This window comes from Pectinophora gossypiella, chromosome 19 (genome assembly GCF_024362695.1).
Source record: "Pectinophora gossypiella chromosome 19, ilPecGoss1.1, whole genome shotgun sequence".
In the NCBI taxonomy this organism is placed as follows: domain Eukaryota; kingdom Metazoa; phylum Arthropoda; class Insecta; order Lepidoptera; family Gelechiidae; genus Pectinophora; species Pectinophora gossypiella.
Window position 1 is genome coordinate 10,318,835 of NC_065422.1, and position 24,677 is coordinate 10,343,511.

The following is a 24,677-nucleotide window of genomic DNA, read 5'->3' on the forward strand; positions in this document are numbered from 1 at the left end:
TTGAAACCGTTTAGTCTTACCTCTGGTGACGGTGTGACTGGCTGCGTGACAACAATCTCCTTGTCTCCGATCTTGTTGTTGCCCACCATAACTGGCTGCCTGCTTATCACCTGACGCATCACTGGCTGCTGCGGTTTCTGTAACAACGGACTCAACGTTAAAGACTATAATGTTCTTCTTCCAGTTCCTATCCTATTGGAAGTTGAACGGCATCAAAGCTATTCTTATTTGGAGACAGCAGCTTGAACAATCGTGGTCGTGCTGCAGCCGAACCAATCCCCTAAGTACTTAAGCCAGGAGTGCCGCCTCCAGCCGTAACTTATTTTTATCAAGATGTTACCCTGGTTTATGAGCTGTCGTATAAGTTACTCCAGCTTATACTTGTAATGTGACTGAAGTATGGCAATTTCCTGCACTTGGATGATGTTGACGAGATCTACCTTCTTTTTGCGTAATATTCAACACAGTTTTATTATCTTCACTAATATATGGAACTATCTCCTTCTCTCATGTGGGTTGTGATATCAATGACCAACCCCATAAATCCTGGTAACCATGCCATGGTTACTATTAAGCGGCAAAGGCCCCTGACATGGCTCATGTAACTACTACATACTTACAGTACCAGGAAACAACTGCTTAACGTACTCTCCAAAACATTGATCATTTTCGTGATAACATTGAGAGTTTCGGTCAAACGAGTGATCAGCCTGCAATGTCTTAACAAAACTAGGGATCACAAAGTGATTTCTGTGATATGTCCCTACTGGCATTCGAAACCGGGACCTCCGGGACGTGAGCCTAAAGCTCAACTACTCGATCACGAATGCCGTCTAAGGCCGGGACTACAGCGTAGATAAATTATAACTCACCACACTAGCCTGTATGACAGTGGGTTTGCTCTCCATAGGCGCTACACTTGTGGTACTCGCTTGCACGGTCACCACTTGGCTCCGCTGCGGCTGTTGAACCACTCTATGTATTCCTGGCTTCATTGGAGCGTTCATTATGATCTGCTGGTTGCTTGATACTGCTATGATCTGTAATAGAAGTGTTTATTTGATAAAATGTTGGAATAAACTCAATTTTTACTTCTGCTATCGTGTGGGTGGTTGTGAAGTGGACTACCAACCGAATTAAACCCTGGAGTGGTGGTTATTATCGAGCTGCCAAAGGCCCCTGACATGTCATTATGTTTATATATGTTTATTACCCTACTGGAAGTAAAGGACACATTGAAGCAATTCATATAAAAAAAAAACAATATTGTTATTTGACATTTGCGAATATAAATATAAAAGTAAGTGCACATTGTCAACAAATATCAAAAGTAGCGGTCGGTTGTTTTTTCGAATCCAAAAAGTGAAGAATTTGATGCAAAATATTAACGTTTACATCATGCCTCATCTCACTATTTCTGAGATGTATTTAGATTTACGTCTACCGAAAATTGTCTTCTGAATGCTTGTGATTCTACTCAACCTTCGCTCGTTTATCTGTCAGTAAAATGGAATGTAACAGCGAAATGTTTACCTGCTGGTTGCCCTGCAAAAGTTGTTGGCTGCCTTGTATGATCTGCTGGTTGCCGGTGACTATCTGGTTGCTCGACGAGGTGATCAACGCCGGTGGTTGTTTCTGAGTAACCACTATCTGTTGAGTCTGTGGTTGGTTGACAATCTGGGCCTTGTGGGGTTGCGGTTGCGTGGTTATTATAGGTTGCTGACTCGGCGTCATTTGAGAGGTGTTCTGTTGAGGAATGGGGGTTTTAGCTTGGGGTTTTTAAGTGGAAGTTATAAAAATATAAATGCTATGATAATGGATAGTTAATATTTTGTTATATATCGCATATGAATTCCAATACTGTAACAAATCAAACAACACGTGTTTTGAGTTGGTATATTTCAAAATGCAAATTCAAATAATCAACATAAGTAACTAAACATCTCCCCTAGCGTTACCCTGTCTCTCGCGAAGTCCATTTCCCTAACCTGAAGATTTGACAGTTCCAGTTTTTTATAGAAGCGACTGCCTGTCTCACGTTCAAACCCGCGAAGGGTACCAATACAGGTTAGATCACATACTTCCGAAACGTATTTCTCGGGCATGTGAGTTTCCTCACGATGTTTTCCTACGCCGCTGAGCACGTAATCATTTATAATCCAAATATGAATTAGAAAACAAATTCTATAATCATTGGTTTAACTGGGATTCGAACCTGTGACCTCATACTGAGAATCAAGCGTTCGAATTCAAACGTTTAGAAGATAAACTCGTTGAAGACCAATTTCACAAGTTATTGATCCTACGTCATTTCGTAGGGTATTATTGCTAAGGACAAGAATTTATTATAGGTTAAGTGATATTTTCTCCACCAGTCAGTAGACCGTAAGATTTTTAAGTGCAACTTAGAAATATACTCTCTAAAAAACTATGAACTATCAATCTTTAAAATCGCTTTATTGTTGCGATGTTACAGTATTCGATCCCATGTGCAATATGCAAGGTGTTAGTGGCATCGTAACGAATACTGAAGGGGATGATTCAGACCATTCTCTTTAGTTACGATGTCACTTACACCCCGGACAAGTACTCATGGGTGTTAATATCACCGTAACGAATACTGAGGGGGATGATTCCGCCCATGATTCTCAGTTGATATCATTGTGGAATATTCTGTCGCAAAAGTGAAAATGAAAATAATTTTAAAACATACTAAATTTTTCATGAATTTTGCGACGGAAAATTCCACTGGATATCAACTCAGAATCATGGTCTAAGTCATAATTCAAAGGTTTCGTTACGACGTCACTAACACCCTGTATTGCAGAATCATATAATTTCCCAAGAAAGCTTAGTATACTGCACATCATTACTGCATAACACACCAGTTTTACACTACAAATAGTTACTTAATAACCCTTCCCATGATCCCTTTACCAACCAAGCATCACACTACAACATAAACTACCACTTAAATAAATGTATCTAATTATTTAAATAAACTATGTTGTACCTTATAACATGCACGTTAGAACTCTGTTTTACACATAGCTTACATAAACATCTAAACTACATCTAAAATCCTATATATAGGCTATTTTCTATTTCAAAAGATATGAGTACGTTTGATCACGATCCAGCGTGGTCTAAAGCAGCGATAAGTCTAAAGTGAAGCACGCAAACTCAAATAGTGCGTATTCACTTTTGTATTTAAAATCTCCACATAATGTAATTGGGTCGTGTACTACTAAATAAAAACAGATCTAGAATTAACGAAAAACATTTTCCTTTTTCTATTTAACTTATTTATGAATTTTAATAAAAAAAAACGTAATAATAACTCTGAAATTCATAGAATTTTGAGTACTAATACCATATCGATAAGCGATTATCTACCGTATTATATCTAGCTACAGATCCACGTAATATTTGAGCCGTTTATACATTCTCAATAGATTGGACGTAAACGTAACGAAGACATTCGTATATCAAACGATCCAAAGCATCAAGCATATTACATCCACTACACCAGCTATACTCAACCTTTTTTGTGGCCATAAACAGGTTTTTTTTTGTATAATCACCAAAATCAATGCATGCTATGCTAACCTTTATTATTATCCACTGTCTACATTCACGCTAAGGAGAATGCCGAAGCGACTAAAGAACTTAATATCAAGAAAAAAAAAATGTGATTTTAATTATGAAAATACATGTTCTAATATGGAATCCTAATTTCTATGGAAAAAAAGTTAAATATGTAGGTACTTCCTGTGCGAATACGAACGACCTAGTGACAAATGTCATATCATTGAATATATTTTTTTCTCGATGATTTCTTCTTCTTCTTTTAATGTTGTTGTAATGTAATGATGTTGGGTTGTAGAGCTCGAACATCAGATTTCCACTCCCCGCGAGCTTTTACAGCCTCTTTATCTTGCTCCCAATCGATATATATACATCGATAGTTATTTTTATGAAAAATATACATACATACATAAACACACGCCTATTTTCCACCGGGGTAAGCAGAGACTATGGAATTCCATTTGCTTCGATCCTGACACACTTCTCTTGCTTCCTCCATATTCATCAATCGTTTCATACACGCTCGCTGGTTCAGATTAGATCGTACTAAACCTTTCCTACGGACATCTCCAATTTGGTCAATAATATTTATTATAATAATTAACACTAAGCATCAATAAGAAAAAACACCATGATACTTTTTTTTCCCCAGAACTTACGATTCCATATTAACTTCTTCAATTTTCCACATTATGAACTTGTCACACAATTTAGTTTCTTGCGATACTGTCCATTGGCATTCTCATTTTAAATTGTTAACAATTTATACAGCTACTATGCCAAATTGGCCATTCATATACGCTTAACTGGCCGGTTGAGTATAGCTCTATAAACATTTACATTTCCCGTCTACTGAAGCATCTACAGTGCTTAGTATTGTGTTTGGACCTGTGCAAGGGCAGTTTTGACCACCGTGATAGGTTGCGATGTGCTCACTAGGGTAGGCTGACTTACTATTACCCTCTGTGCAGACTGAATCACGCCTGAATTCTGTACAACAATACACCCGTCAACATATTGGCCCTGACACCTCCTAATTTTATTTTAAATTGTACCTGTCATTTTCTTATCCGGCGAATAGGAACGGAACGGATAATTGACAACTATTAATTTTAAAATGAATGAATGAATGAATGATTCACCCAGGCGAATCAAAGGCATCTCGATGATATGCAACCCGTTTGACGTGTGCCGTTAACTTAATTCTGTCGGGTTATTGCCCAATGTAAAATTGATTAAATTTCTGCTTAAAATTGACGTGTGTTCCATATTATGCCTGTCAATCATCCGTCCCTTTAGCTTTTCGGCGGATAAGAAAATGTCAGGTATAACTTAAAATAAAATTAGATGGTGTCTACTGGAATCAGCACCATTATGTTACTATACCCTATTTAACGTAACATGATTAGAGTGGCATATCTCCCGTCTCTTTCTTTCTCTGTAAACTTTTAGTGTGGAAGAGACATATGTCTCGTTTCTTTCGCGCTAGGCGATGTACATATATATCTCTGTCCTGCTGTCAGTCTAAGCACGGTGCCTTAAATAGGGTATATAGTATGTGCATGGTGCGTAGGAGTTAGGACAGCTGTCAGAATAGTACATTTTCTTAGTGTATCCCTTTCGCACTCGGCTGTACTGTATCTTTCTGTCCTGCTTTCATATGCACCATGCTAGAGCGCAAGAACTATAAAGGATGAGCAACATAGTCCCTACTACCAATACAAGTTATTTTTTATTTTTTAATATTAAATCCCTCTATCATTTGGGTTGTGAAGTGGATGACCAACCACAGCAACCCTGGTGTCAGGGTTAGTTTAGAGCCGCCAAAGCCCCCTGACATAGCTCATAGTATATGCCATTGTAGCCTGAAGTAAATGGTTTAGTATTATTTCAACCCGCAGTGGAAAAGCGTGGTGGAGTATGCTCCATACCCCCTCCGATTGATTGAGGGGAGGCCTGTACTCAGCAGTGGGACGTATATAGGCTGGTTATGTTATGTATATTATTATCTGTACACACAACGAATAGGTGATTTTAAAAAAAATCTATAAGTAGTTTTGGTAACGCATTTTCAGCATGCTTTCCTATATTGTTTTTGTTTTTCATATCCATCTTGGACCTTGTAAGTTGTCTTTGATTACTTGTGACTGTGCCCATCCCGAGCATAACGACATTACGAGCGAATAGGGCCTCATAGACCATTCGATTCATCCGACAAAAAGGTAATGCGCGATTACTATCACTGTACCGATAAAAATAATGCACCACCCAAATTACATGTGCACTTTAATCAATAAACTTTTAAATATTCGACATTATAAAAAGAAAACACTGTCTCATAACATGGATTGGTAGGTGAGACTATTTTGCCAATGTAACAAAAACATTTTTCCCATTAATTCCACAGAAATATTACGTCAATTATCCTGAAGCTTTGTCCTTAGCACATCATACAACCTTGATTATGAAAAAAAATACACGTTTATTGATATAATGACCACCTGTTAGTAAGGTAAAAGACACTATTATTAATAAAAACATACATTTACGAAAAGAATTTGATAGACAAGTATTCAATCCAAATGCATTTCAAATGATTGGAGTGAACTTTGTTTGGCTATCAAACTCCTAAACTCATGTTCAGCAGTCGTTAAATTTATAACTAGATTGGAGGAAATGTTAAACACAAGACAGTGTGGTTAATTAACGATTCAATAGTGGAATATTAGTAAGAAATATAGCGTAGAAGTAGCTTCGCAGAAGCAAATAGCAACAGACGTATTAGAGTTAACCTACATCCAGTCGCACTGCATCACATTTACCTATACTTCTATCCTTTTCTGTCACTCACTCAGACCTGTCATTTGATAAAGCGAGATAAAGAGTGAGAGTGCACCCGCACTCTGACCGCCTCACCAAGAACGCCGCGTGCGTTTTCATTATCTCGCTCTAGTAAACGACTGTTCTGAGTGACAGAAAAGGATGGAAGCATAGAAAAGTGCGATGTGGTTCAACCTTCAAGCTTCTATGAAAGCTAAAATGATAAAGGATCCAAAGAAATGAAAAGAGCAAATTGTCAAAAAGTTAAATTTGACAACATGATATGCAGCAAAGCTTCTCCAAAGAAACAATGAATGAATGAATGAATGAAAAAAGGGTAACCCTTAGGAAAGACAACCTTGGAATAATCTCCTATGAAAGTTTAAAAAAAAAGCTTACTAAGACACACACACAGCCCTAAACCAGGACAAGTGTGTCGTTGAATAAGCTATAGGAATACAGTGAATGAATAAATTATAATTGAGTGAATGAATTTTTGAAAACATGCTGATTAAAAATTCCGGGGTTGTGAGTGGATGAATGAATGAAAACATGTAGAATAAAAATGATCGAAAGATGAGATGAAAAAATGAATGAAGGAGTGAAAGAATGAATGAACGGAATTAGTGCGACAAGAAGCGTGGAATTGGCTTCTAAGGGATTTTTAACCTGAATGATTTGCTGTTGCGTTATCGCCTCTGTGGCCTGGGTAATAAGACTGTTTAACGTCGCCTCGTCGAGTCCACCGGGGTTGTTCACCTTTTGTGTGTAAATCGTCATTATAAGTCAGTAAATAACATATTTACAGGTACAAATATATAGAGATAACTTTACTGTGAGAATTTGTTTAGCATCTAATATCTGAAAACATTAAGACCTTTAAAATAATGATAGAAGTGCCCAGTTTTAAAGACAAATTAAAAACCTAAACTAAAAATTAGAGGCCAGTCTCTGTTATCTGTTTTCTTTTATTTGAATTTCAACTCAGAAGTAAAGGAAATATTTCTTGATCATTTCTTTTTTACGACTTATGATAGATTATCTTCGGATGGCATTCACTACTTGGCCAGACAAGTGGAGGTCACTTAGTGGGTTTATTTGAAAGTAAAACGAAGTATCGTACGTACCGTCAGAGTAAGTGGCCCGCCTCCAGTAGGTCCTTGCACGATTATAATCGTCTTCTGCATCATGTTACCGGGAATATTCTGTGTTATGTAGCCTAGACTCCCTGTAACAATTTCAACCATTCAAACAATGCTCCAACCCGCAGTGGAGCAGCGTGGTGGAGTATGCTCCATACCCTCTCCGGTTGATTGAGAGGAGGCCTGTGCCCAGCAGTGGGACGTATATAGGCTATTTATGTTATGTAACAATGCTCCATAAGTTAACAGCTTCCCTGGTCTAGTGGTTAGAGCGTTAGGCTCATTATCTGGAGGTCCGAGTTCGATTTCCGACGAGGACATTGTCGAAATCATTTTGTGAGACTGTCCTTTGTTTCGTAAGAACTTTGCATGCTTGAATCACTACTTTTAGTCTCTTTATAGCCCGCCACTTCCCTAAAATGGGGGATGAAATTTTATATGAGACTTTTCGCAGTTTTCAAGGCGGGAAAATTAGTACATTAGGAAAGGGGAACCCTCTTAGCGCGAATTTAACAGGAGCGAAACCGTTGGCAAAAATGTAGTTTTCTTATAAAAGTTATTCTTGCTTATAAAAATAAATTACCTTGTGAAGTGCTGGGGGTGGCTATAATCTGCATTGGTTGCTGCACGAACTGGGTTGGCTGGGTCGCGATTGGTTTTTCTGGGAATTACAAGGACAATATATATATATATAAAAACGGCCTCCGTGGTCCAATGGTTGTGCGCTAAGCTCACGATCCGGAGGTCCCGGGTTCGAATCATTTTGTTAGCATTACTGTCTGTATTGTGGGAAGTAGGCGTGTATGTGACAGATAACTGAAGTCCACGCAGGCGAAAACCCTGTCATTACCTAATAAATGTGTGTAATAACAGCCTCCGTGGTCTAGTGGTTAGAGCGTTAGGCTCACGATCTGGAGGTCCGGGTTCGATTCCCGATGGGGACATTGTCGAAATCACTTTGTGAGACTGTCCTTTGTTTGGTAAGGACTTTTCAGGCTTGAATCACCTGATTGTCCGAAAAAGTAAGATGATTCCGTGTTTCGGAGGGCACCTTAAGCCGTTGGTCCCGGCTATTAGCCGTAAAAACACCTCCACCAACCCGCAGTGGAGCAGCGTGGTGGAGTATGCTCCATACCCCCTCCGGTTGATTGAGGGGAGGCCTGTGCCCAGCAGTGGGACGTATATAGGATGTTTATGTTATGTTGTGTGTAATATATTCATCTTCTATCGTGTGGGTTGTGAGGTGAATTACCAACCTCATCAACCCTGGTGTCAGTTGTTATTATTGTTGGTTTTATACATTTAGCTCGGCTCAGTGTAATACGTACCTTGAATGATTTATTTTCGAATTCATGTTTGCTTCGTAAATGATTATTACGTGCTCAGCGGTGAAGGAAAACATGGTGAGGAAACCCATATTCCCGAGAAGAGAAATGCATTTTGGAGGTATGTGACTTAACCTGTATTGGGGTGGTATTCCCTTCAGATTGGAAAATTGGACATGCAGTCGCTTCTATAAAAAAGCGGACCTGTCAAATCTTCAGGTTAGGTAAGCGGACCCCGTGGAAAATGGAATAAAGCTAGGGTAATGATGACGTACCTTGTATGATAATCTGTCCAGACTGCGAGGCAATGATGTTCTGTACATCCATCGGTTGAACTTGTAGCATCGGTTGTTGAACTTGTAAAGTCGGTTGTTGTACCTTCACATAAAAAAGAAACCATAGACAGGTACTCAGACGGCTCATAAATATACGAGTTACAATACAAATATTATTGAAAGAGAATACGCCGTCTTTTGGGTAGAAAGTCCTAGCTATAAAATACACAGTACACGGTTGGCTCGACCATTATAGACGGCGATACGGCTCACCACCTATCCCAACCCCGTCCCCCACCTGCCGGCCAAGAAAAATATGACCAAGGAGATCCTAATCTTCAAGCAAGACATGCACTAGAACATGAATATTGTCACAGAATTATAAGGCCGCGCTAAAACTGTGCTCCGCCTACAACAAGACACTCGCCAGGGTAAGACTGTTATTATTATGTCACCACTTTATCACCCTTGTTTTTCTTTATCTTTTTTTTTTCTTTTGTTATTTATTTAACACCTCAGAGCGCCGGTTGGAACCCTAGTACCCGACCTGCACCAATGAGTTATTAATTTATCTTAAGTGCAGCTTTCACTAACACAGGCTCGACCATTATAGACGGCGATACGGTTCACCGCCTATCACATTGGTCTAACATAAAGCTCGAGGTGTGGTACTTGGTTCATCTTGCGATGGATGTACGATCACGAGCAACAACATGCATAGAGTTTGGTACCATGTCACACATTTTTTTTTTTTTTGAGAAATTGCAGTGTGACTCTCACAGACTTTCAGAAATCCACTTGATATCGACTCAGAATCATAGTTTGAATCATCCCCCTCATTATTTGTTACGGTGTCACTAACACAAATACGCACTTGTATGGCTAATGTACATGACGACGGGAAATTCCACTTGATATTAACTCAGAATTATGGTCTGAATACTGGCATTATTGGCATATATTGGCATTATTTATACCCCTTAGGGATGCCCCTTAGTGTTCGTTACGATGTCACTAACACCCTGTATAAATAATGCCAATATAAGAAAACACATCTAGACAAGTGAATATACCTGTAATGTCGGTGCCTGTACCTGCATCGTTGGTTGATGAACCTGCAGAGTAGGTTGCTGCACTTGCATCGTTGGTTGCTGAACCTAAAACATAATAAATTATTATTTATATTAACGGCCTCTGTGGTCCAGTGGTTGAGCGTTGAGCTCACGATCCGGAGGTCCCGGGTTCGAATGCCGGTGAACATAAATGAACATATCACAAAAATCATCTTTGTGATCCCCAATTTGGTTAGGACATTACAGGCTGATAACCTGATTGTCTGAAAGTAAGACGATCCGTGCTTCGGAAGGCACGTTAAGTCGATGGTCCCGGTTGCTACTTACTGATGTAAGTGAGTAATCGTTACATGAGCCATGTCAGGGGCCTTTGGTGGCTCAATTATAACCCTGACACCAGAGTTGACGAGGTTTAATAATTCACCTCACAACCCACACGATAGAAGAAGATTATTTATGTTCATAGAGTATATTCTTCGCTGAACTTGGAGCAAATAAAAATAAACCAGGTTGAAGTGGATTTTGTTTTATATTACTTGTGGATCTACCTACCTCTTTACGGACGAAAAACAACTTACAGACACTTTTAATATGATATTGTAAGATCGACAATAAACAATTCTTTGTTTTTTTTTTAAGAACGACTAGTTCCTTGTGCCGAGGTTCTCCTTGCAGCTTCTTTTCCTCGGCTATAAAGGTTATGAGAAGCTTCAGTAATTTTACGATGAGATGTTCGTTATGTAAGAATGGATGAAGAAGTGTAACTATGTTACCTACTGAAGAAAGATACTGACTGAATTGGTCATTTACCTGTAAAATCGGTTCTTGAATGATAACCGATCCATTATCACTGGTGCCAGTCACCAAAACCGGTTGTTGGATCACATCGGGTTCTTGCTTCGGTGGAATCTAGCGGGAAATACGCGAATTACATAAATATACATTCTTTTCGATATATGTACATGTCATTAAGACTTAATACAGGGTGCTAGTGACACCGTAACGAATACTGAGAGGGATGATTCAAACCATGATTCTGAACTCAGAATAATGAGCTGAATCATCCCCATCAATATATGTTACGATGTCATTTCATCATCATCATCATCATCAGCCGTACGACGCCCACTGCTGGGCATAGGCCTCCCCCAAGGATCTCCACGACGATCGGTCCCGCGCTACCCGCATCCAACGGCTTCCCGCGGCCTTCACTAGATCGTCGGTCCACCTTGTAGCGGGCCTACCCACTGAGCGTCGTCCGACACGTGGTCGCCATTCCAGAACCCTTCCGCCCAGCGGCCATCGGTTCTCCTCGCTATGTGTCCTGCCCACTGCCACTTCAGCTTTGCAATTCTCCGAGCTATGTCGGTGACTTTAGTTCTCCTGCGGATCTCCTCATTTCTGATTCTATCCAGCAGGGAAATACCGAGCCCAGCCCGCTGAGCGACACCGGAGGCTCGGTGTCGCTCAGCGGACCCATAGTAAGCGGCCACGTCTCACTGCCGTAGGTCATCACTGGCAACACGCACTGGTCAAAGTTTTGACGTTTGACGATGTCATTTACAGGTAGCCAAATACTATTAGGCCATAGAGGCTGATACGCCACCAACAGATTAGCGTGGTGGTCCTCCCAACATACCCCCTTCAGTTGATTGAGGAGAGGACTGTGGCCAGCAGTGGGACGTATATAGGCTATTTATGTTATATTGTGTATGAGAAATACTATGCCTAGTAATCCGACGTGATTATAAAAAAGACACTTCTATTACATAAACATAAACGGCCTATATACGTCCCACTGCTGGGCACAGGCCTCCCCTCAATCAACCGGAGGGGGTATGGAGCATACTCCACCACGCTACTCCACTGCGGGTTGGTGGAGGTGTTTTTACGGCTAATAGCTGGGACCAACGGCTTAACGTGCCCTCCGAAGCACGGAATCATCTTACTTTTTCGGACAATCAGGTGATTCAAGCCTGAAACGTCCTTACCAAACAAAGGACAGTCTCACAAAGTGATTTCGACAATGTCCCCATCGGGAATCGAACCCGGACCTCCAGATCGTGAGCCTAACGCTCTAACCACTAGACCACGACCACACTTCTATTAATAGGTAATTAATGCGAAACTACGAAATTAAATTCCTACAAAACACACAAATATAACAACCTTGGAGCGAACAGTTCCTGTTATAACAATTCCATGCGGTCGCTGGATGAACAGACATGAAATAGGATGACAAGGTGTAATAGTAGCATACAACTCACATCACTAATTTAAGAGCGACGCTCTTCTCGGTGTAGCATTCTCCATGCTACTTTTTAGGGAAAAATAGGGCAGTGGTGTCCCTCTTGCGTCCCAAACAACAAGCCATACATACAATTAACAAGAAAAATAACATTAAACAAACACAATTGGTTTCGAACCCAACGTGGTCACCATATCCATGATTGCACGTTTTTATTATCCTTGAGGTATAAATTAGAACTACTCAATATAAAATTGCACTCAACATAGCTTTCTGGGTGAATCAACGTAAATTTTGAAAATAAATCTTTTTTTTTAAATAGCCAATACAATAAAGACCAAGCTCTCCAGAGATCCTGATCTACTTTTAGTTCTAGGTTTTGATTATTGATCTTGATTTTGATTCTTTGATCCTTCAACAGATCCATTATATATTATCTTGTATCTAGTCTAGGGACCAGACTCACAATTTATAAGATCAAAAGGTTGTTCTCTTCTTATTATATTACACTGTTTAGATATAAGATCTTTTTAAGGTAAATATTTAAGAGAAATTCATCAATTATACTTTACTAATAATCTTTTGTAAAAAAAATGTTTTTAAGAAACAATTGTCAAAATGAACTTAATAATAAAAACGAAAATAATAAAATGATTTTGAAAGGGCATGCGTACCAAATCCTCTTCATCTTCCAAAGCCGAAGCAGCAAGTGCTGCGTATAAGTTGGCTGCAGTCTTTGACACACTTTCTTGAGGTGGAGTTATCTGAAAATGATATTTTAAGTGAGCACGTTGTGAAGTAGATGACCAACTTCAGCAACCCTGGTGTCAAGGTTATTTGTAAAGTCTAGCATAATTCAGCCACCAAATCCTTAGCAGACAACTCGTACCTTTGTGTCTTAGATGGCAAATTATAGAAGTTATCACTATCTATGAAGTATCATTGGCGAAATCTGGTAAAATGATGAAATCGCACAATTTGGCTGCAGGTGGTTGAGACGTGGAAGCCGTGGTAGCTAGTTGGTGGAACGCTTCCTATCACTTTGAAGTCGCAGGTTCGAATCCAGCACAGGCCTAAACCAATGATTGTCGACGTGAAGGAAAACATCGTGAGGAACCACATTCCCGAGAAACGCATTTTCGGAGGTATGTGACCTAAACTGTATTGAGCTGGTTTTCCCTACGCGGATTGGAAAGTCAGACCTGTTAAATCTTCAGGTAAGGTAAGCGGACCCTGTGAAAAACGGGATAATGCGATGTGTGTGTCTGAGAAGTGGTGGGCCTACCAGAATAGTACAAAAGAAACGAATTCAGACGTGAATCTAGGATATTATTAAATATATTAGATAACTCACATCTCTCTTGTCTTCAACCTTTAACTTCTTACTCGGCGGTTCAGTGTATGAGTGATCAGTAACCACAGTTTCCACCATCGGGTCTTTTTCATTCTTCATCAAACCCTGAATGACCCCTCCTTGGAGAATCTGACCTCCTTGAATTATCTGACCTTCAGTTTTGATCTGAACGATCTGACCTTGCTCGTTCTTGAATTGCAGCAATGGAGGTTGAATCTGGTCGCTCTTCAATTGAATAATTTGACCTTGTTCATTTTTGATTTGGAAAAATTGACCCTGTTCGTTTTTTAGTTGAAAGTACGGAGTTCCTTGAGGAACTAAGTTGGGATCAGCGTTTATTTGTATCACTGGGTTTGGATCAGATTTGACTTGTACAATTTGGCCTGTTTCTGTTATTTGTATGGTTGGTGCGTTAATTTGGGGGCCCATTTGTACTACTTGCACTGGGGGGTTTGACTTCTTCTCTAGTAAGTCTGCTAGCATCTTATTTTGGGCTGTTTTCTGCAAGAAAATGTGTATTTTTATTATATTAAGTTCAGGATAACATAAAACGGATTTGTATGTGAAGTTTTGTAGTTATTACTTACAATAGTCAACTGTGCTTGCTCGTCAATTTGAATTTGTACAGGCTCTTCTTTTGGCGCTATAAAAAATAAATGAAAATTAGTTAGATATAACTGGATTTTGAGACAGTCGTTTAATGCAAACACTATATGTTTGTTACATATCCAAAATACACTTACTTATTATCTCCTCTGGTGCGCTAATGATAACCTGGACATAAAAAATATATCATTCAAATACATGCATAATTTAAATTCATATGAGCTACTTTCCAGACTACGTTCCTCAAAAATTATATAGATGGCGCTGTACAGATTTTCCATCGTTTAACCTTCTAATTTCATGGATAACAGACATGTATCATTTATCTTTGTTTTTGGGGATAAATGATGACCCTTTTCATTACACCCAGCCACAATTACATCTTCCACTCATTATTATTCTGATCAAAATAAAGAGAAGCAATATAGGTAGCAACATAATTCTATACATTATGTGATCCAAATATCAAGCAACAATTATTTTTACCTATGCTTCATTACATAGTATTTAGGAATAATTATGTACCCGAGTAATGAGAAAATAGGTAAATATCACTTTAAAGCTGTCCAACGGCATCTATATTGTTTTTGGCGAACATAGCCTGAAAATTTCGTCATTAGTAAAAAATACCACATACTTTTAAGACTTTTAGCTACGCGAATTCAAACTGTTTTTTTGAGTAGTCTCTACGAAAAATAACTAATGAATGTTAGTATAGTGAACATAATGAAACGAACAATCAGAGCAAAAGTGCAGTCACTGAGCCCAGCGAATTATTTGTAAACAGTGGTGAAATTATGAACCATTAGTTGTCATAATTATAAAATGTATGTTTTTGTAGGTGTTTTTGGTCTATTAGAGAAACGACATCACCGATTGAGGAATTGGTCGGTGTACTGCGGAACGGAAGGCGATTGGGGCAACCACCGTTCTACACGCCCTATCTATGGAGTAATGAAGGCGATTACTCCATCGACGAGAGCGCAGCTCTTAAATAAAGAGAGAGACAGAAATGTCGTGCAACCAGGAGGTGTTAAGTGCAACCAGTTAATTTAATACTTTGCAAGAAACTGATTGGACTTTTGCAGCTTATCGTACCTTATCTCCTTGTACAGCGGGCGTGCTACTGGCAACCCCGCCTGGAGTGATGGTCGTGCATTTGATCAGCGCCTCAGGATCCACCTCCAACGCCTGGTGATGGTGGTAATAATTTTGTAGTGATACACACCCAAAACGATACAAGAGTGCAAATGAACCAATCAATCAATAATTGTCTACTTGACAGTTGTAACCATAAAATATGAAACATGTCGGATATGGTAGTTTATCATGTAACGATAATTATCCAATAGATTTTTATTAAGATCATTTTTACATATTATTGAAGATTTGCCGCAGATGGTATAAGCTACTTGGCCTGACACCCGGTACAACGTTTAAGACAACAGGCCTGAGGGTACCCAGTGGGGCGCGAACCTCGGCTGAGGGCGTCGTCTGAGAGGAAAAATATTTGAAAGAATTAATCGACCCTAGTGGATTGATAGCGATAAGCGCTGATTGAGGGAAATCGTCGACCACCTCGGCGGGGTCGGTATCGGGGTCCTAAAGTGTTTGGTGTCGCGAGCTGATTGGCCGCCTCTATGGCTAACCCAGTAACTTTATTTCCTATTAATGTATGGTAAACTTACAGTCCCTTGTGTTTGTTGAACGACGACGTTAGTAGCGGCGCCTCTCTGTTGCTGATTCTGTTGTCTCTGAGCGACCTACACATTACAACTCCATTATATTATCATACATAATCATACAAACTCATAAAGTCGAATTCAGTGGATTAAATTCAGAGCCGGGATTCGATCCCGCGGCACTAAGTTACGCGTCCTCCGAAGTATATTCAAAGTTTTTTTTTTTTTAATATAAGCCTTAGCATCTATAGATAACTTAAAATTTGCTTGAAGGCCTAGCCTAAAGTCTGTCTAAGATACACAATTATGTCGGCATTTTGTAGCAATTTATAACTTAATTTCAGTATAATATTTTAGAATTTATTAATTTAATAATTGAATAATATTATGTCATTTGATTAGACATAACCATGCAAATCTCTAAGCAAATAATTATTGCATTTTTTCTACTAATTACTTCTTATTAATTTCAATCGCAGCTGAATTTAAACCTTCAATTTTAAACATTTAATTTTATTATAATTAAAGCATGTTTCAAAACTTAGCATGCTTTCACCAAAAAGCTTACACTATGCATGCCAATATTTTGTATTAAATATTCTGTTAGTTCAGTATTTTATTAAATACTTTGACATGCTTCAAACGATCTGCCACTACAAAAAAAATACTTTTAAAACAACTTTTAAAAAATCACACCCATGCATATTTTTTTAATAAAATTAAAAATTCTCTTTTACCATTACACCGCGAACGTTTATCACCTTTTTTCATTCAAGAAACACCTAAAATAATAACTGAACAAAAAACTTGAAAAAAATATCTATCTAAAATGATAAACAGTTGACCATACTACAAAACAAATTCTATAATCAAGCTTAAATTCTTATACAATATAGAAGTTATTCGAAAAATATTTTAAAAAGTATGTAACATTCCATTTGTTCTTATTATTACACCATAACTAACAAAAACACACACGCACGCACGCACGTACGCACGCACATTCGCACGCACTTACGCAAGTACTTTAGGCATAGACGTCGTCACTTACCATTAGGTGAGATTGTGATCAAACACTTAAATAAGTATACAGGGTGTTTGTGACATCGTAACGAAAACTTTGAGGGATGGTTCAGGCTATGATTCTGAGTTGATATCAAGTGGAATTTTCCGTCGCAAAAGTATGGAACGGAAAATAATAAAAAAAAAATTCATGAATTTTTCGACAGGAAATTCCACTTGATATTAACTCAGAATCATGGTCTAAATCAACTCTTTCAATATTCATTACGATGTCACTAACACCCTGTATACTTTTTTTAAAAAAATTTCAACCTACGAATCGTTGCTGTACCAATTCCAGTCCCAGTTTTACCAACACCCAAACTCAAACAATTGACAATCATCAAACAAAATCTTTTAAGATTTAATGGTATAAACATAACCGTGGTCCCATTAACTTGTATTCCAGCACCATTCTGAACGTCACATCAATGCAAAACTCAGGGTGTATTTCACAACTTGCTGATAAAGTGTCAGGTTGCATCTACTGTATAAGTCTCTGATAGCAGTGTTCTGGATAGGCTTTCAACTCAAAAAAAACAATCAGAAAAAAAAGAATTGTCATCTCTTTAACAAATTCACTATATTGCCATCAATATACAACTGCCGTAGATACAGCACAGCATACATAAACACACCGAAAACTTGACGCTAACTTAGCTACACTTTCTTACACAGCGGTACATAAATTCAATAAAATCCGTCCAAAATTAGGTAGGCAGTCACAATAAGACACAACTATTGCGCAGAACTACCTTCGCATTAGTTCTCGCAATTCGCATTAACATTCTAATGCGAATTCGCATCTAGACACTACGCAGGAGCCGCACGCGCCATAGTCATCGCATTTAAATCTTAGTATGAAATCGTATGCAACGTCGCGCACCTATCCGCGCCGCAAGACCCGCATTTTGCTGCAAAATTTGATGACTCCGGCGCCTGCGACTCAACAGTTCATTCACCTTCAGACACTTATCAACAAATAGTGAAATCGTCCCCAAGGGGCCTGACTATAATAACTTCTATATTGTACAGCGGTCACTCCAGTTAGTTGTGTTAGTATGAACTTACTTGCGTTGCGATCGGTGCGGGGCTTACTTTATGCGCGAGCAAGTGTTTGATTAGCGATGTGTTGGACGGAGTTGACTCTAGCGCTTGTGATAGATGCGGGTGCGACGCTGACGGCTGCGGGGTTGGCTGGAAATGTTATAGTTTTTAACAGCTAATACTTTTTTACCCGCAGTGAAGCAGCGTAGTGGAGTATGCTCCATACCCCCTCCGGTTGATTGAGGGGAGGCCTGTGCCCAGCAGTGGGACGTATATTGACTGTTTATGTATGTATGAACCTTTTTTTAATGTGGTTTATTGTAGATTTACCGCAAATTACATTACTTGGCCGTACAAATGGGGAGCGCTGAGAGGTCTCACCCGGTACTAAATTATTACAGCAGGCCTGAGGGTGCCCAGTTCTCGGCTGAGGGCATCGTCCGAGAGAATTAATGGTTATACCATACATTTTAGATATAGTACCAATGCACGCTGCCGGCGCTCTTTTATGAAGTATAGGCACACCCAGGACACTTCATACAAAAACCTCATTCTTACAATGTACGGTAGATTGTAAGACTCAGTCAATGGTCTAGTTGAATCGCTCAGATTGTAAACGTTTAGGATTTGGTATGTGTATACAAACGAATAGAAGCTAGGCTGCTGGTATCTTTCGAATATTGTTTGTTAGTACGGACTTGTCATTAAAACTTACAATATAGCCACACCCCGGTCATTCCTTACAAAAATCTCCTTCCTTACCGTGTGCCCCTTAATAAGTGCGAGCGAGACACATTCTGCGCACTCTCCATCCTACTCCTTATCGGCTTACGACTTCAGTCTAAGGTGACAACCCGGGGGGGGGGGGTCGGAGCCCGATACGAATTGACGCGGGAGCGTTACCTTTCTATCGGCATCTCCGTAGCATTATCCCGTTTTTCACAGGGTCCGTTACCTAACCTGAAGATTTGACAGGTCCGGTTTTTTACAGAAGCGACTGCCTGTCTGACCTTCCAACCCAGGGAAAACCAGCCCAATACAAGTTAGATCACATACGTTCAAAAATTTATGTAAATGCATTTCTCGGGAATGTGGGTTTCCTCACAACGTTTTCCTTCACTGCTGAACACGTGTAATCCAAACAATAATTCGAAAACGAATTCGACAATCATTGGTTTAGACATGTGCTGGATTTGATCCTGCGACCTCAAAGTGAGAGGTAAGCGTTCTACCAACTGGGCTACCACTGCTCTTTACGGAGCGTTACCTTTCTATACGCAGTATTTTTCTTTATTCTATGCCGTCTGTCTACCATACAAGTAATATTAAGTAAATGATATCTAGGAAAAACTTACCTGCGCCGGAGACGCCACAGCTTTCACTTCAACGGTGCCAGGCTTGTTCGTCAGTTGCGCTTTCAGTATCGGCGACGATGGACCTACAATTCAATTTATTGATTAGCCAATGCCTGTAATATCCTAAGGAAACTGATGATTTCAAAATTATTTTTGTGATATGTTCCCACCGGGATTAGAACCCGAGGCCTCCAGATAGTGAGCCCAGTGAATCAAAGAGGCCATGGCATAATTAAATTGGAGATAAATACATAAACTACATACGAGTACCTGTAGGTAAGGTGCGCGCGGGCGCATTTTTCGCGCGTATACCGATGTAGGCTTGTTGAGTCTCGCCCGTCGCCGTCGTCACTGTGTTGGGACCGACCGTGCCGCCGAATACCGTCCTGTAAATTGGAAAAATGTGATGAACGTGTTTCACTGATTTATCAATAATTGTTTTAAGTTTACGCGGTTATTATCATAATTAAAACACATAATAACGGGTTCTTACCGCATTTAAATGGGGATATGAAACTCCCGATATTTCGACACTGTTGCAAGTGCCATGATCACGGGATGACTGATGAGATTGGAGTGGAGTAGGTAGATCCATAATATTCTACGGGCAGACATATCTGTCTACCCTCTTTCTTTGCCGCTTGTTTATGTTTTTGATATCGGAATGTTCGGAACCATCTGAACTCGCACCAAACTCACTACGACAAACCGCACTCACTGTGTCCTCACGTTTTTTCACCACATTATGCCGTTTCAAGCTTTTTACAACACCTACTACTGGATTCCACATGGTCGATAATTTGAACCCGTCTTCCCTGTTGAAATTTTCATCCCGTGATCCCATTTAAACGCGGTAAGAACCCGTTATTATGTGTTTTAATTATCAATAATTGCTTTACAATTTACATGGCGATACCTTGGAATTAAAGATCTACTGGCCAAAAACTCTAAACACAGAACTGTGGAGATTGACTGGGTAAAATACTATGGAAGCTGATATCTGCACTCTGAAATGGCGGTGGAATAGTCATGTCCTTAGAAGACCTGTGGAGCACCAGTCCCGACGAGCTCTGACCAGTGGGGTTAAAATGGCCACATCGAAGCAATTCATCTAAGAAAGCAATATTGCAATTTGACATTTGCGCATATAAAAGTAAGTGCGCAATGCAAACAAATGTCAAATAGCAATATTGCTTTCTTAGATGAGTTTGAAACTAGTACCCGTCTGCCCGTCCTTCACTTAAAGTAAGTGTAAGAAAGAGATAAAGCTAATTTTAGTGCTGTCAAATTAAGTTGGTGGCAGCCCAAACACCATAAGCAGCGATCGGATATTCGAGTGCTATTTTTTTATAAAACACCATTTTCCCTCTTAGAGAGGTTAAGAAAGTGTCGACTGCGTAGCGAGTGTACACAACTTCGGCAACATTGGAAGTCCTAGGATCGATTCTCGGCGGGCACCAGTTGAGTCAACAGAGTATAGTGGCCCCATGAGTTTAATTTTTCGAGTTGCATCTCTAAGTTTGTCACTAACCGGACTAGCCGCGGGAAGTGCGCAGGCGCGATGACCCCCTTGCGGCCCAGCTTGGCGCAGCACGCGAGGTACTGTCGGTACAGCTCGGCCGCGTCGCACGCGCTGTTGTCACTCGCTGGCAACGGCTCGTATGTCGAACGCAGCCACGCTTGCGCGAAATGCTCGTTTTCCTGTGATTTAAATATGGTTTTATAATGAAATGAAACCGAAGAGGTAGGCCAAGGTGCATTATACTCCCACTCTTCGCCAGCTAAGTTTAAGTCCCATGTAATAGGCTAGTTTCCAACAAAAGTCAAATCAATTACTTTTCATTAACGTCAAAACACGAAATCACTATTGAATTTGTATGAAAAAGCACATTGAGACGTTACAGAAAAACGTGATAAAATGTTCGACTTATTATTGCGTTTTTCTTGATTAAAATTCGTGAGTTAAATAATTCATAATTCGTATTTTATTTTTGTTTTAAATTTGGGTTCTATGCAGCTTAAAGTACAATATAGGAAAGAAAATAATTTAAAAAAAAACAGTTAACATTTTCATTAATTTTCCGACCGGAAATTCCACTTGATGTCATCTCAGAATCATGGTCTGAATCATCCCCCAAAGTTTCCGTGACAGCATAGAATAAGGAATAATACTACGTATAGAACGGCAACTCTCCGTTCCCCACTAGCGTCTGAGCTAGGTTTACCTCATCCACACACACAGGTTTCCACTTGTCGAGAGCGCGTACGTGAAAAATATCAAGAAAGCCAAAACATTGTAAGATTTTATTAGAACCAAAAACTGACATTTTAAAAACAACAGAACTTAACGAATATGACAATATATTTAAAAAAGAACAAAACTTGGGACGACCAAGGAGGCCGTCGTTAACACTCCCCGTGTACAGTCATGAGCAATATGTACCCACTTTAGGACTCTGTCGCACTAACATATTTTACATTTAGCGAGACTAAACAGTTCAATTTGTCAAAAAAGTTAATGTGACATGGTACCAAAGTGTATACATATTAATGCTCGTGACCGTACGATAACGTCAATGTGTGGTGTCTGTGTAAAACGAGGTTGTTTGTCTGAAGTGTCCGGGGTGTAGTAACGGTGTCACTAATACTCTGTATGTATTCTTTGGTAGAGCTGTAGAATGAATGACATTTGTGGTTAGACATACCTGTACGGTCCTCTGCTGCATGTGTGACTGCTGTATGTTGGTGAGCGGGGGCGGGACGGTGACGGCGGGGGACGCGGGCGCCGTTACTGTTGGCGGTTCCGGGGCCGGCTTGGGGGCTGGTTGGCTCTGTTGACATAGACACACGTCTCATTCATTTATGCATGTTTTTTAATTTATGCATGTGTACACAGTACGAGTATTTTTTAGTCTACTCGTGCTCCCCGGACTGTGTTGAAAATCAGTGTTGCCCTATGGGTAAATATTCACTGACCTGGCGTTTTTGGTGAGCTGCGGCACCCATATACCTTTATGTTTTCCAACTTAATATTAATATGTGTATATTTTAATGTTGTAAATGTGTATGTGTGTAGGTTTACCTATATAAAGTTTTTTTTTTATTATTACTGTGCAGACGTGTTAAGGTTTAACCTTTATTTAAGTTTACATACGATGGTTTGTTTTTTGAATAGGGAATTTCAAATAGCTGCCAATGTCAGTCTCTGTTTGTCATAATCTATGGCCTGTATGTGCGTGGTGAATAAGTGTAGGGTTTTAAAATTCCACGAAACGAATGTATACCTGAAGAACGAGTTCTATGATTATATTTTTTTGTCTATGGAATACTCTAAAAAAAAAAAAAAAAAAAATTTATTTGCAGCAGCGATTACATTATTCTAGATTGGTCTATGAGCGGTGTGACTTTACTTTTCCCGTAATGGCGAAACGATTATAATTGTGAATGTAACAAGACTACAATAAACTGTGTGGAGCTGATGTGTCGAGCTGATGTTTCCATCCCACAACTTTTGGGGGCTCGTCCGGGATTTGAACCCGGGACCTCTCGCTGATGTGTCGTGCTTTTATTTCCGTCCCACATAAGTATACATTTGTCTGTGTGTACATACCTGTTGTTGCTGTATCTGTTGCTGATGTCGCTGCTCCTGCGCCTCTCGCTCTGCGGCGGCGGCGGCCATCGCGCTGGGCCCGCTCACCGTCTCCACCACACGCATCAGTATGCACGCCCGCGGGCCGTAGCTTTGAGCCTGACAACGAAATAACATTAAGAGCCACTTCCTTGCCAGTGTAGCATTCTCCATTCTTGTCTATCAAAGGCCAATTCTTTAAACATTAACAGCCTATATACTACATCATAATTAAATTAAGAGCCACGCTCTTGACGCAAAATCTCCATGTAATTATTATGACTTGTCAAACAATTTGATTAAAATCCATCGACTTCTCTGTCAAATTCAAAAATTTCTTTATTTAGTAGGTAACATAGTTTAAACCATCAATTTTACGTGACGAACGTCTCATCCGCCTAAAACTACTGCAGCTTCTCACAACCTATATAGCTAAGGAAAAGAAACTACAAGGAAAACCTCGGCACAGGGCCCTAGACATTCTTAAAAAATACATAAAATATTTTTATATAATTCGGCTGCGTAACATCAGTTCCCAGACAGTTGATCCCATGCATTCATCGTCGGTTTGTAATAACGCCGATGGTGTGTAAAACTCACCTCAACAGTAACAAGTGACACTAGAGTATGCACCAGGCCGGGCACGCGAGCCACAGCCTCGCTGGCGCGGTCCCCGAGTGACGTCAGCGCGTACACGCACTCTAACGTACACACCAACACCATTATGTCTCGTAGAGTCAGTAACGCGCACACGTCACTGTATACCTGAAGGTAAATACAATATTATCCATTTATCACGTTGGTCTAACAGAAAGCTTGGTGTATACTCAATGGATGTACCTCTGACTACCCCAATTGGAATACAGGGTCTTAGTGGCATCTTAACGAAAACTTTGAAGGCGCATAAAAAAGTAAGTGCGCAATGCACACAAACGTCAAATAGCATTTTTTTAAAAAAAAAATGGGTTCGCGTTTGACCAGTCTCACTTGATAGTAAGTGACGATGTGGTCTATTGCTTTTTCAAAATAAAATGCTTTCATGTGGCATCCCTGCCCCCCCCTTTCTTAGAGTTGTACAAACCTTGGCCTCCAAAGCCTTCAAGAGCGCGTCTTCGTTGACCTCGTTCTGAGCGAGTTTATTGAGCAGCTCCAGAGCCGCGAGCACCCTCGCTCTATCCGGGGAAACCAGCGCGGATTGGATGGTCGACAGCACGTGTCGGGAAATCAGACAGGTGGCTGGGTCCTGGCGAGATTAATTAGGTACAGATCCATTTAAACGGAATTGCAATTAACAATGCATCTGGAATATCTGGGTTTCTTGCTTCGTTTATCAATTCTATTATGATGGTAATCACAAGGCATTGTCTGGGATTAGTCTTTGAAATTCTTTCTCTCTAAAAATAATAGCTCAATGCGTATGCAAAGACGCTACCGAAGCACTCCGGAGGCTGAATATTTTGTAATATTTGAAT

The 24,677-nt window shown here is 39.8% G+C and overlaps 1 protein-coding gene across 7 annotated transcripts in view; it reads right to left on the reverse strand.

Moving 5' to 3' along the window:
• LOC126375624 (AT-rich interactive domain-containing protein 2) overlaps positions 1-24,677 on the reverse strand; it is a 40,937-nt gene that overhangs the window by 10,592 nt on the left and 5,668 nt on the right. For 3 of the 7 annotated variants that reach the window (XM_050022610.1, XM_050022613.1, XM_050022609.1), the window contains exons 9-32: positions 24,287-24,448; positions 23,806-23,970; positions 23,188-23,325; positions 22,283-22,408; positions 21,109-21,278; positions 19,848-19,963; positions 19,578-19,660; positions 18,247-18,372; positions 16,120-16,194; positions 15,530-15,622; positions 14,569-14,599; positions 14,413-14,468; positions 13,826-14,326; positions 13,146-13,235; positions 11,034-11,132; positions 10,224-10,307; positions 9,151-9,253; positions 8,134-8,211; positions 7,536-7,636; positions 7,078-7,167; positions 4,477-4,578; positions 1,534-1,746; positions 873-1,040; positions 21-137 (exon numbers count right to left, since the gene is read on the reverse strand). In XM_050022610.1, the coding sequence (XP_049878567.1) occupies positions 21-137; positions 873-1,040; positions 1,534-1,746; positions 4,477-4,578; positions 7,078-7,167; positions 7,536-7,636; positions 8,134-8,211; positions 9,151-9,253; positions 10,224-10,307; positions 11,034-11,132; positions 13,146-13,235; positions 13,826-14,326; positions 14,413-14,468; positions 14,569-14,599; positions 15,530-15,622; positions 16,120-16,194; positions 18,247-18,372; positions 19,578-19,660; positions 19,848-19,963; positions 21,109-21,278; positions 22,283-22,408; positions 23,188-23,325; positions 23,806-23,970; positions 24,287-24,448 (3,087 nt within the window). The remainder of the gene's footprint in view (positions 1-20; positions 138-872; positions 1,041-1,533; positions 1,747-4,476; positions 4,579-7,077; positions 7,168-7,535; positions 7,637-8,133; positions 8,212-9,150; positions 9,254-10,223; positions 10,308-11,033; positions 11,133-13,145; positions 13,236-13,825; positions 14,327-14,412; positions 14,469-14,568; positions 14,600-15,529; positions 15,623-16,119; positions 16,195-18,246; positions 18,373-19,577; positions 19,661-19,847; positions 19,964-21,108; positions 21,279-22,282; positions 22,409-23,187; positions 23,326-23,805; positions 23,971-24,286; positions 24,449-24,677) is intronic. The other 4 variants (XM_050022612.1, XM_050022611.1, XM_050022614.1 and 1 more) reach the window with 4 other exon arrangements.